Source organism: Triticum urartu, chromosome 6 (assembly GCF_003073215.2).
Source record: "Triticum urartu cultivar G1812 chromosome 6, Tu2.1, whole genome shotgun sequence".
In the NCBI taxonomy this organism is placed as follows: domain Eukaryota; kingdom Viridiplantae; phylum Streptophyta; class Magnoliopsida; order Poales; family Poaceae; genus Triticum; species Triticum urartu.
The window spans coordinates 31,843,302-31,855,751 of record NC_053027.1 but is presented as its reverse complement, the minus strand read 5'-3'; the positions used below and the strand labels follow the sequence as shown (position 1 = coordinate 31,855,751).

At 43.5% G+C, this 12,450-nt stretch overlaps 2 protein-coding genes, 1 long non-coding RNA gene and 1 pseudogene across 3 annotated transcripts; 3 read left to right on the top strand and 1 right to left on the bottom strand.

Moving 5' to 3' along the window:
- Positions 1-2,027: 2,027 nt before the first annotated feature.
- Positions 2,028-8,763, top strand: LOC125517578. Its single transcript, XR_007287687.1, has 3 exons — positions 2,028-2,192; positions 7,110-8,293; positions 8,421-8,763. It is a non-coding gene; the product is annotated as an uncharacterized LOC125517578 (long non-coding RNA).
- Positions 2,050-6,411, bottom strand: LOC125517577 (annotated as a pseudogene).
- A 1,060-nt stretch (positions 8,764-9,823) lies between the features above and the next one.
- On the top strand, positions 9,824-10,574 carry LOC125517656. The gene is made up of 2 exons (XM_048682865.1): positions 9,824-10,157; positions 10,319-10,574. Exons 1-2 carry the CDS (start codon positions 9,884-9,886, stop codon positions 10,390-10,392), a joined length of 348 nt encoding a protein of 115 aa, XP_048538822.1. The 5' UTR covers positions 9,824-9,883; the 3' UTR covers positions 10,393-10,574.
- Positions 10,575-11,563: 989 nt separating this feature from the next.
- On the top strand, positions 11,564-12,066 carry LOC125516475. The gene is made up of 2 exons (XM_048681908.1): positions 11,564-11,834; positions 12,008-12,066. The coding sequence occupies exons 1-2, from the start codon at positions 11,564-11,566 to the stop codon at positions 12,064-12,066; spliced, it is 330 nt and encodes a 109-aa protein (XP_048537865.1).
- The last annotated feature ends 384 nt before the right edge of the window (positions 12,067-12,450 follow it).

Sequence of the window (12,450 nt, the reverse complement as noted above, 5' to 3'; positions counted from 1 at the left end):
GCGGGCGTGCCCTTCACGAGGACTCCGTGCCGCACAGGAACCATGGTACGAACATCTCGACTCTTCTCTCCTCACGATCGCTCCATCCCTTTCGTCGATGTGCGTTTCCTGAATACGCTGCTGCATCACTCCCACTCAGAGCATCTTCAAAGATAATGAAGATGCAAAAATGACTAACATTTATATCCTGAGACTTAAAAACCCCTCTCCAATAGATAATGTAGATGCAAAAAAAATACATCTTCGCCTTTCAGAGATATAAAATACAACACCTCGCGATGCAAAATTGCATCTTTGAGATGTAAAAACGCCAGCCGCGCGCCGATTGTCCAACTACCTTTAGTTGGCTTTTCCTCGATCGCCCGCCCAACTCCGCCGCCGGTCGATTTCACCCAAAATCGCCGCCGCCGCCCGCCCGCCCCCCCCCACCCCCGCAGCAACTCCGCCCGCCTGTCCCCCGTCGCCCGCCTCGCCGGAGGTCTGGCTGCCGAAATGGCTTCCACAGGGCGGTCGTGGACGGGCTGGGCTTGTTCCTAGTCTCGACCCAACGCCGGGGGTAGGGGAGGCGTGCCACGCTACCGCCTCCGCCGTTCTCCCCGCCGCACGAAGCCCGCCGCCTGCAGTGTCGAGCTCCTGCTGCCCCTGCGACGCTCCTCTACCGCTCCTCCTCCTCTCTCTCTGCCTCGAATCGCCGCTCCTCTACTGCTGCATCGCCGCTGCCCCGCATCCTCAATTCGTGTCGCCTTCGTCCCGATTCACCACCCCTGCTGCTCCGCCTCCTCGATTCTCGTCGCCTTCGTCCCGATTCACCACCCCCGCCGCCCCTCCGCCGCCCCCACGCACAACCACCGCCGCCCCGGATCGCACCGCGCTGCCGCTGTCCTCACTGCCGCCGCCACGTTTCGGCCGCTGCCCACTAGTTTTTACATCTCCATTTTGCATCATCAATTAGAGTTGCTCTTTACATCTCTAATATACATCATCTGTTGGAGTTGTATTTTTTAAAGATGTACAGAACATTTTTTAGAATTGCATATTTTATTGGACATGCTCTCAGGCTGCCGGTTCGATCCGCCGACACCCTCACTTCCAGTCGCCTCCCCCTCTAGAGTCCCCAGTCCCCCCTCCTCCCTCACCCCGGTTATACTTCTTTGATCCGGTCATCTCAGATCGTGCGACGTTCCTCTCAACGGGTGGAAGACGAACCTGGTGGCGCTGGGCGTCATCCTTCCTCGCCCACTGCACCGTTCCGTGGAGGACGTAGGCGTGATTGTTGGTGGATCCTATTTGACGCTCGTGAGCATCCAAACGTCGGGGCTTCGCTGAAGGCGCTCCGAGTTGGGCCGGCCCAGGTACGCATCGCTGTTTTTTCTATTTCTGTTTCGTTTTGTTTTCTGTTTCCCTTTTTGTTTCTTTATTTTCTTCTTACTTTGTTCTCTTTTCAAATTTTTGTTCTATCATTAGAACAAAGATATAAATTCCAAAAATCATTTTTCAACGCATATCACAAAATGTTAAATGTGTATTTAAAAATTGTTCAGCACTTAGTCAAAAAATGTTCAATATATATTTTTAGAAACTTTTCAACATGTATTTAAGTATTGTTCAGCGTATATAAAAAAATGTTCAATTTGTATTTATAAATTGTTCAGTGTATATAAAAAATGTTCAATATATATTTTACAAAAATTAACGTATATAAAAATCAATAAACGTTTGGAATTTCAAAAATTTGTTCATGTTTTCAATAATTGTTCAGGTTTTAAAATTTTGTTCGAATTTCTATATTTATTCACGATTTTCAAATATATTTACTGTAAATCGTTCACATTTGTTTGCAGGAATTGTTGGATATTTGAAGGAAAAAACAGATTTGTCGTTTTACATGTACTTTAAGATTTGCGCTGCAATTGTGCCATATTCTGGAGCTAGGTCAGGCGGTTGGCGTAGCCGCTATTTAGCGTGAGGTCGCGTGTTCGATACTGTCGCTTGCGCATTTCTTTTTCGAGTCATTTTTACTATCGCTCGTTGCCTGGTTATGGGCCGGCCTGTTTGCCCGAGCTCTATCTAATGTGCTGGACGCCCGCGAGCGTCCAGTAGGAGCTCTCGTGATTGTTGGCGTCTGTGCAGGAGCGTTACTGGAGTTTCGGCCACGGATCGGACACATTCAACTTCACAATGCTGGAAATCAGGTAACGTGGAGTGCTTCTGATAGTGGAGCCAATTTTCTTGTTGTTCTGTGCCTTCTGATCCAACATTAATCAAGCCATACATTGCAGTATAAAATTCGTGACCACCAGGTGTTTGCGTTTATGCGCACAAGGCTTCTCAGTTTTCTATTTTGCCGACCCGTACTTCCCAATCAAGGCTAAATTGAATAATGCCAGGAAACTCTAGATTCCAACCTAGAGTTTGTTTGTCTGTGTGTGTCTACAAAGCTTTTCGCTTTTTCTGTCCAATCTTATATGCTGCTATACAATTGTATAAATCTCATATCAAACGAATGTATGATGATATCTATACTGTTATATGCACACAAATAACTTTCAATATAGACAAAATCCTAGAGGCTCGCTAGGTTGTTACAAGAGCCCGCGGTCAGATGACATAGTCAGCTAGTTCTACAATGGGGTCGACCCCAATACAACATGGGAAAAGAAAACCTACTAGAAAGTACTAGATCCTAACTACATTTGTACAGTCATAGGAGTATGGGACCCACACCAACCTTGTCGCCGGGGGCTAGCCTTAGATGAGAGGGGAGGGGCCAACAGTGGAACAGAGCAGAACGCCGTGGTTACTTCTTCTCCCTCCAGTTGCACTTGCAGCGCGAAAAAGAGAGGATGTCGCTTTCCGTGACTTCTTTCCTGAATCTCCAGGCAGCAGAGATAACCAGCTTGGACTTCACCTATATGCACAGCACAATTCCATAGGTTTATAACATAGAAGCAAGAAATGACATGTACTCCATTGACTATAAAGAAATGGCGGGGTACCTTTTAGTTCTCTTTCCTCGTAGAGAACCACAGCTATCAAAATGGGTAGCTGTGTTTATCAAATTTGTAACAGGCCTCTCCTGACCCAAATAGTAGTTTGTGTCTCCTGCAAAATTAACACATAGTTAAACGGGATGCCCAGATCACAAACTGACAGGAGATAATTCTGGTTAACACATGGAAACAGTACTTAAGATAGGAATAACATCTCTCAGTCTGAAAACTACTCCCTCTGTCCCATAATATAAGAGCATTTTTTATACCGGTGTAGTGTAAAAAACACTCTTATATTATGGGACGGAGGGAGTAGATTGCAGGAGATGATGAGATGGAAGAAGTGGGGTATACCTATTCTCGGGAGGATGTCCAATCCAACATTATTTATTTCCAGCTGCATCAAAGTCAGAGGTAGAAGTGGCAGTTTCCTTAATCCCTGGCATCCTTCCACCACTAGGGTTTTCAGATTTTGAGGCAAGGAATCACCAGATGATTGTCCAATCTGTTTCAATCCAGTAAGGTTTTGCAATTCGAGATCTTGAGTAGCTGTAGATTTCCAAGAGATGGAAGGCACACCCAACTTTTGCACTGTCTCAGCTCAAGTGACACCATATTGACCAGAGGGGGATGGTTTATCCAAGGTGGGAATCGGACACCACTGTATCCTGTAATTTCAAGATTTTCAAGACGAGCATGTGGCTCAAGTATATCAAGAACCAGATTGTCTTCCTTCAGAACATCATTAGTTTCAGACCAGTTAAGTGACAGTGACCTAAGATAGGATTTCTCATTTATCTTGGCCTCTATAACCTATTCATGCCTTTCAACATTCTCAAGGTTGCACAGTCGTAGCTTGCAAAGGCTTGTTAAATTCATCAATGAACTTATTCGGTAACCTTCCTTTGACTGAATACTGAAGTTATACAATTCTTGAAGTGAAGTTAATCTGCCAACAGGACACTGACCAAATCCATTAGTACCATAGGACACATACTGCAGGTGAAACAGGTTTTCCATATTCTCCACTTGTTCTGATGCTGTACCTATTCTTTTCGCTGCAATAAGTACTTGTAAATGATAGAGCTTAGAAAGTCCATGTATTTTCTCAATCGTAGAGAAAGAGATATAACGAAGGTGCTTATTAGCAACTTCTTTTGGGAAACAGAACTTGGTTACCCCTTTTAAGCTCAATAACCGTAAGCACTTAAGTTTTTCTATAACTTCCTCCAGTGCATATACATGACCAGTGCTGACATGATAAGAATCTTCCATGACGAGTGTACGCAAACTCTTAAAGCAGGAAATGGCCTTGATCTCCTCACATGATAACTTGCTGAAGTTTGCTATCCATAAGTGTCTAACTGTACACTTATGATGCAGAAAACCACCGGATTCAAGTCTTAGGCATTCACCGGTAGAGACATTACGTGCCAACTCATGCAATAAATCATGCATGACATAGTACTCTGTGCTGTATTTCTGGTAAGGATTTACTGTTGGCACAAAAGTAAAGAATGACTTTCTTGCCAACTGCACAAAGTATCTTCCTCCCATGTCTTCTGGCCTTTCAGTTCCACCTTCAGTTTGTAGGATCAGTCCTGAACCCATCCACATTTTCACTATGTCTTCCTTCTTAAACTTGTGATCTTTTGGAAATATGCTACAGTATCTAAAACAAAGCTGCAAGTGCTCAGGTAGATGATGGTAGCTCGATCGAAGAACAGTTGTGATGATAACATCAGTGCTTCCTTCTAAATGTTCTAATTGTCTGTGCAAGTCTTCCCAATGCTGATCACTTATGTTGTTCTGTAGATGGCCACCTGCAATCTTTGTTACCAAAGGACAGCCATGAAACTTTTTGCTATTTTTTCAGCAATTGGCAAGAGATGTGCATAATCTTCTGAATTCAAACCATCAAATGCATACTTCTTGAAGAGCATAAAATTTTCATCTTCATTTAATCCATTTAAATGCAAATAATCCTTTCTACTTCTCATGACACATGTAACCATATCTGCCACAGATCTCATTCGGGTTGTCAGCAGAATCTTGCTTCCTCTCTGGATACTCCGCAAAGGAGCCATTAATGTTTCCCATTCAATCATTTTGCTATCTTCCCAAACATCATCCAGAATAAGCAGAACTTTATTAAGGCCAAGTTTGTCCTTGAGAATCTGTTGCAGTGCTTCCAAAGTATCAGCATTAGGCTTCTCTTTTGTAACTGCCTCCAAGATCTTTTTCATTATCCTTGTTGAACTGAAAACATTATCAGAAACATGTACCCACAAAATACAGTCAAAGTGTGCTGAATCTTTCAACTCTTCGCAGACAATCTGAGCAAGGGTTGTCTTTCCTATACCTCCAATTCCGATTATTGCAAAAACCGGTACCTGAATAACAGTATCTGGATCATCATGTACACTATCAGTCAACCACCTTATCACCTGGTTCTTCTCACTGTCACGACCAAATATCTCAATAGGCACCAAAGTGGAGCTAGTCTGGTATACACTTCTTTCAGCGCGATCTTGCAGGACAAGATTATCAACACGGCATAAAAGCTGAAGGAAACCACCCACATCTTTAGCAACACTTTCTAACCTCTCTATGGCCTCCCTCAGCTTCTCTACCATGTTTCCCTCAGGAGTCATCCTTGCAGCCTTGCCGGCAATCTGTTCTTTGAAAAACTTTGTGAACGGATTACGCACCTGTCCTAGGCTGTGGGCTTCTGCCTCTTCTTTAAGCTTGTGGTAGTCCATCTCATCAAGTGCATCCTCAGCCTCCTCGACTGCATCGCGGAATCGCCAGAGCCACTCAGCCAGTCCATTGCTCTGCTCACTGATCTCCTGATGATCAACAACATTGTACACCGCTTGGATGTCCGTGAGCTTTTCTGACAGATTATTCTTGAGCTCCTCTAGATCGTTGGGCTTGTACCACTCACTGAGATAACCGAGTGCCTTGTTCACGATGAATGAGATGGCTGGGGTTGCAACCGAGTTCCCTGCAAAGACTAGTGCAGCAGTAGCAGCCATTGTTGTGGACAGGAGGTTTGGATCTCGCTCTCTGGACAGGAAGCAGGAAGGACAAGGAGGAGTCAGGACTAACACAACTAAAGAAAGATCTTTGCAAGTGACTTGTAGTCCTCGATACCACAATATAAACCTTCATTGACTTTAAGCATCGATTTTATAAAATGATATAGTTTTAAAATGCTAATAGAGCATATTATTTTCGGTGGAACATGGAGCTGGAGCGCAATACAAAATTCAAAATCCATTATTTTGACGTGGAGATTCCTTTAGAGAGTTGTGTTTGACTTTGGAATCGTTTACCGAAATCATTAATTTCCATGGAGGCACGTATTGTACTTGTTTAAGCCAAACCACAAGTTCCGTGCAAGCACGTCATATATTAATAATAGTGACAAGAAACTTGATAACTATTATTAGTTTAGTTAAGTGAGCATCGTGGATGCGCCTAATGCCAGTGGGCAGTGGGTATGTTTAATCGTGCAACTACAGCTATTTACTATTGATCAATCACTCACATGATCTGGTTCCAACGTAGGGTCAACCGGTTCTGGCTACTGATATATGGCCCTTCTGCAGTTCTGCATCTAGTGCACATGGAACAACTGAATACTGAATGCCTGAGTCTTTAGTTGTACCAAATTTCATCTCTTCGACTCTTCCTCACCTTGTTTTTTAGTTAAACCTTAGTCTTTTAGAGACATGTGAGTATTAACTGTGTTAGATATTACATTAGGACATAAATGGTTACAGCACGTTCTTAATGTCGTCTTCGACTCTCTATATGTCGTCGAGCCGTAGATGCCTCTTTTTTGCCAAAAGATAAACTGTAAAGTCTCCTTTTGGAACACCGAAATAAGGGACGTCGCACAGTATAGAATCTTGCAGAATTTCAAACATAGGAATAGTAGACATTTTGCGTACCTCAAATTAAGAGCCACGCTGTGTGAGGAGTGAATGGTGCACATTTGTTCCTGATGCGAGGCTGTACAAGTTGGAAATAAAAAAAAAACTTGTGTGCTTACAGCAATGGAAAGGAGGCGAAGAGCCCTGATCAGGTGCGTGTTGAATTGTGGAAATGCAGGGGAGGGGAAGCGCAGTCGATTGCTGAAGCGACTTATCCAGGTGAGAAGATGGGGGCATGAATAAAAATAAAAGTACTTTTTCTTCAAGCAAAAATTGGCGGCACAGTAGGAGCACTCGATGTTGATCAGCTAAAAAGTGGTGGATGCTTTCCAGGCAGAGGTGTAAGATTCAGTGACAAGACTGACCTGATTCTAGTATTGCACTTAAAAAACTAAGCTGCATCAGTTTTAATTTATAGCAATTTTGTTGTTCATAGATGAAAGTAAATCCTCTTCTTCCTTTCAAGACAAAATTTCATCTAATCTGAAACAAATATTATCCCTACAATATTTTCATGCTCGGCTGAAACAAATTTTAGTTTTGTTGGAATCATCTTTTGGCTTCGGTGGAAAACAGTGGACATGAACGATCGAAACAATTTCAGTATGTTGCAACGGAAACATCTGTCACAAATGGTCGAACCAAGTTCCAGTTGTCATCGATGCGGATTCTTGAATTGGCTGCTTGATCAACTTCTTCTGTGTTAGAAACAAAATAGTTGTTTATAGTAATTTCCCATATAAACAGCATTGCATGAAACTGTTTTCAGTTATCTTTCTACATCAGTTCATGGAGCTTGTCTGGGGCAAAAGAAAGATGTGGGCAGCATGCATTCAGTTATCGTTCACAAAATCGGGTACAGGACACTGAACCTGAAATTGCGGCGCATTTAGTTTGCTGTAGAATACTGAAATACTTTGCTCGGCTACAATACAAATTAGCCGTCTCAAATGTCGAGATTGCCCCCATTGAGATGAACAGTCACACAGCAGTTCTCCGATATATAAGAGCTCACACTGGCTGAATGAACAGTCACCATTCACCACTCACCACAGCAGTTCTCTTTCTCTTCTATTCTCATTGCCTGCCAGAGGAGGGAGATGGTGGTGAAGAAGAGAGCGGCGGCCATTGCCGCCCTGTGCATGCTCCTGCTCCTCATGCTGTCAAGGCCATCTCGTCAGCAGCTCTCGGATCACTCCTGCGACTGCTACCGAAAGTGCTACTTAGAGTGCAAGAACGCCTTCCCGATGCTCTGCAAGGTCGTGTGTGGCGGCAGCTGCAATGACAACAAGGACCCTGTCGTCGCCTGCATGGTCGCCTGCTGCACCGACTCTGTCTGTGGCCTGCCACCAGCGCCATCCGGTAAGAGGACCTACCACCCTACTTTATGTGTCCGTCCGTAGAGGCACATTGATGGAATATGTGTGCCCTTTTTGCTGTTATTTTGTTCTCATGATCTTGTGCTTGCACTGCCATTTTGCATATGCAGTTTGCGCTCCGGATTGTATCCATGCATGCAACAAGACGTGGGGTGGCCATGGTCCCAGCAAGGAACCTTAAAGATGGAAGATCGGTTGATCATGGGATCATACGATGTTGAGCGGCTGCACAAATGCAATAAAATGTATCTCACTTCGGTGCACTACTTGTGAGAAAGTTTGTGAATCTTATAATAAAGCCAGTCATCGAGGCATTTGGCAAATACCTGCTAATTTTGATGTGTCTTTGATTTTATCTTCCCGTGTCCCCTGTCCAGATTGCAAGAGCAAAATTGTCTATCTTTTTGTGAGGAGGAAGTGACATATGAGGTTCATATAACAAGTAAAAGAATTCAAGCATGAGCAGAGTCATCCCAGCTTTGTCTGAATCCCAACAAAGGCAATATAATTTGAAATTCATCGGTCAGAACAGAACTAGACAAATTCATCGGTCAAACACACAAAATGGGACATAAGCAGAAATTCGACGTAGGCTTTCCCATACTCATACAACATGGGATACAATCAAAAGAAAACAGTGAAAATGAGCAAACGCAAAATAAAAGAAACACAAAATGTACCTGCATTGTACATAGACTTTTAACAAGGACGATAATCACACACACCCAACACACTGAAACATACAGGCCCGTGTATGAAACAATTCAAGTTCAAACATTAGACAACCCACCGAAGCCTTGACCATATCTCAAAAAGAAGTAAAACTATCCCAGAGCATTGCTATACTACTGAATATACGCAAATTTTGTTAAGTAATAAAAGTGCATAGTTGCAAACAATACATAAGAGATGTCATTCCATGCAAATACTTCACATCTCCAGGCACTAATATTGCAATTTTTTTCCTTTACTAGTACTAAACAGCAGGTAATTAGACATATATACAATAGTTTTTACTGGTAAGTGCCATCCCATATAATCAGTACTGTATGAAAACTGCATTCGGTTTTCTTTCTAGATCAGCACAAGCAGCTTCACAAGGGGTTGTCTGGGCAAAAGAAAGATGATGAGCATCATGCAATTGTCTAACCAGGTTATTTTTCTGGCATGAACTATTCCATTGGAGTTACATTCGGAAACTTGTACCAAGCTGTAGAAGTGATTAAATGTACCATAACTTGCACACGGGTATATAAACAGCGTTGTATCAGAACTGCATTCTGTTTTCTTTCTATATCAACAGATGCAGCATTGCAGCTTTAAGGTGAGCAGCGAGAACCACTAGCACAATTGGGTACAGGTACATGACACTCCAACTTTGGATTACGGTCCTTTGATTTGCTGGAAAATAGTGAAATGCTATTGGTCCCATTACGAATTATCCGTGCCAATGTCGATATTGTCCTCGGACCTCCAATATATAAGGGCCCTCACTCTAGCTGAATGGCAGAGCCACCAACCCACCACACACCACAGGAGTTCTCTTCTCCCGTACGATTGTGAGGCCAAGGAGATGGAGGCGAAGAAGAGAGCGGCCGCTGTTGCCACCCTGTGCATGCTCCTCCTCCTCATGCTGCCAAAGCCATCCCATCAGCAGCTGTCCGAAGTCAAGTGCGAGTGCTACCGGAAGTGCTACCCTGGGTGCAACAACAGCACCCCTCCGTGGCTCTGCAAGGTGATGTGCGCCTGTAGCTGCCCCTTCTTCGACGACATCTCCGACCCCCTTCGCACCTGCTTGGACGCCTGCAACACGGACTCCATCTGTGACCTGCCAGCGCCGTTGACCGGTAAGACATGAATGATAGAATATGTTTTCTTTTCACACAAACTTTATCGGATGCGTTTGCTCTATTTATGTATGAATTCTCATGTACATTGATTGAATGTGTGTTCTTTTCACAAAGCAAAAAGGAAACGTCTGTTCTGATGATCTTGGGCCATTTCGCAGATCCTGAAGTTTGTGTAGACGAATGCTACAATGTGTGGGTCGCCCCTGGTCCCGATCCCGACGAGGAACATTGAAGAGCTAAAAGCCGGTCGAGCAGCTGTGATTGCTGCATATGATGTCGAGCAGCTGTGATTGCTGCATCAATAAATAAAATGTGTTTTGCTTCCTTGTAACGCTTGTGAGAAAATTTGTGAATCTTAATATAAACATGGTTATCGATGCATGTGGAAAATCCCTGCTAATTTTGATTTTACCTTCCTCTGTCCAGATGACAACAACAAAATTCTGTATCTTCTTTTTGCGAGGATTAAGGAACATAAAAGCTTAACATTTAAATTATTCAAATATTAGCAAACTAATCCAAGCACTGCATGAATCTCAACGAAAGCAAAATAATTCAAAATTCACTGGTCAGAACCAGATAAACATTCACCCAAAACAAACACACAAAATGGGACATAAGTACAAATCTGACGCAGAATCCTCCCCACGCAGTACAGCACTGAACACAAAGGAAAAGGGGAAAAGATGAACACATGCATAACACAAGCAAACGATCAATTGAAATGTAGTAACTAATTGAAGCAAGCTATCAAGGCACATCTATATCTCGGAAACCGGAACGTAACTGTAGATACCTGCAGGGAAATCACATGGCGTCAGTCAAAGCAATTTGTACAAGGCATTCATGGAAAACCGTTGACATTATATCTGAAGACATTGTATGGCTCAAACAATAAGCACTAAGCACTAGCTAAACCATCTTGGAAATTGTGTGAAAAGCTCCGGCGTGAGATCACCTCAGAATTATATTAGAGAAAACCAACATTAGAAAAAGATTCGCGACATGTGCTGATGTAGAAAGAAAACAGGTCGCTTCACAGGGAAAATAGAAAGATGAGCAACATGCACTTTTCTAATTCGTGTAAGATCCAAGGTTATTTTCAGGTGCTCCTCTAGGGGCTAGTAAGTAGCAGTAGGCACCATCTTGTTCGGGAATTAATACCATTGGAAAATTGGCTACATGACACTCCAACCTGAAATTGTGGGTCATTTGATTTTCTGGAAAATACTGGAATACTTTGTTACGTTACACTACAAATTATCCAGGTCAAACGTTGATATTGCCCTCAGAACTCCAATATATCTGACTGACTAAGAGAGCCACCAGTCAGTCACCTGAAAACTCCCACAGCAGTTCCTTCCCTATTCTCTTGTCATAGCTCGTCCGAGGAAGGAGAGGAGATGGAGGTGAAGAAGGGGGCGGCTGCCATTGCCGCGCTGTGCATCATGCTCCTCATCATGTCAGTGCCATCCAAGCAACAGGTGGCCGCCATGTCCTTCTGCGACTGTTACCAGCAGTGCCACGACGGGTGCAGGCACAGCGTCCCTTGGTGGCTCTGCAACGTCGACTGCGCCAGCAACTGTGACGGAGTTGACAAGAAGGACGCCCTCGCCGCATGCATCATGGTCTGCAGCACGGACTCCATCTGTGACCCGTCAGTGGCACCAACCTGTAAGACCAACAGAACACCTTACTTGCATTCCATTTGCGCCGTTGCATTTATAGATGAATTCTCCTGATTCTCCTGAACATCGGTGCAACATATGCTCTCTTTTTTCTATTGATACAAAGAAGAATCACCACCTGGTCTGACGATCTTCTGCTCGTCTTGGCCATTTTTGCAGATACACATGGTGTTGCGGATTGTATAGCTGAGTGCAACAAGAGGTGGGGCAAAAATTAGCGCCAAGTAACCTTCAAAATAAAGAGTTGAATAGCCTCTGGATCATGGGATCGTGATGTTGAACGGCTGTGATTGCTGAACCAATCAATATTCAATAAAATGTGTATTGCGCGTCCACACAACACTTTGTGAAATTTTCCAAATCAGAGTGACATGTTTACTTCATACTCCAAACCTTGGCAATTTCATCCACTTAAACATTAGCAATCTCACTGAAGCCTTCCCTCAATCTCAGGGAAACCAAAACAACTCAACATTCACTAGTCAGAACCAGGTAAATACAAAAACGCTAAATGGGCATAAGGAGAAATTCAACGCAGAATTCGTCCTTGCCTGATACAATATGGAACTCAATCAAAAGAAAACAGTGAATATAAACACACA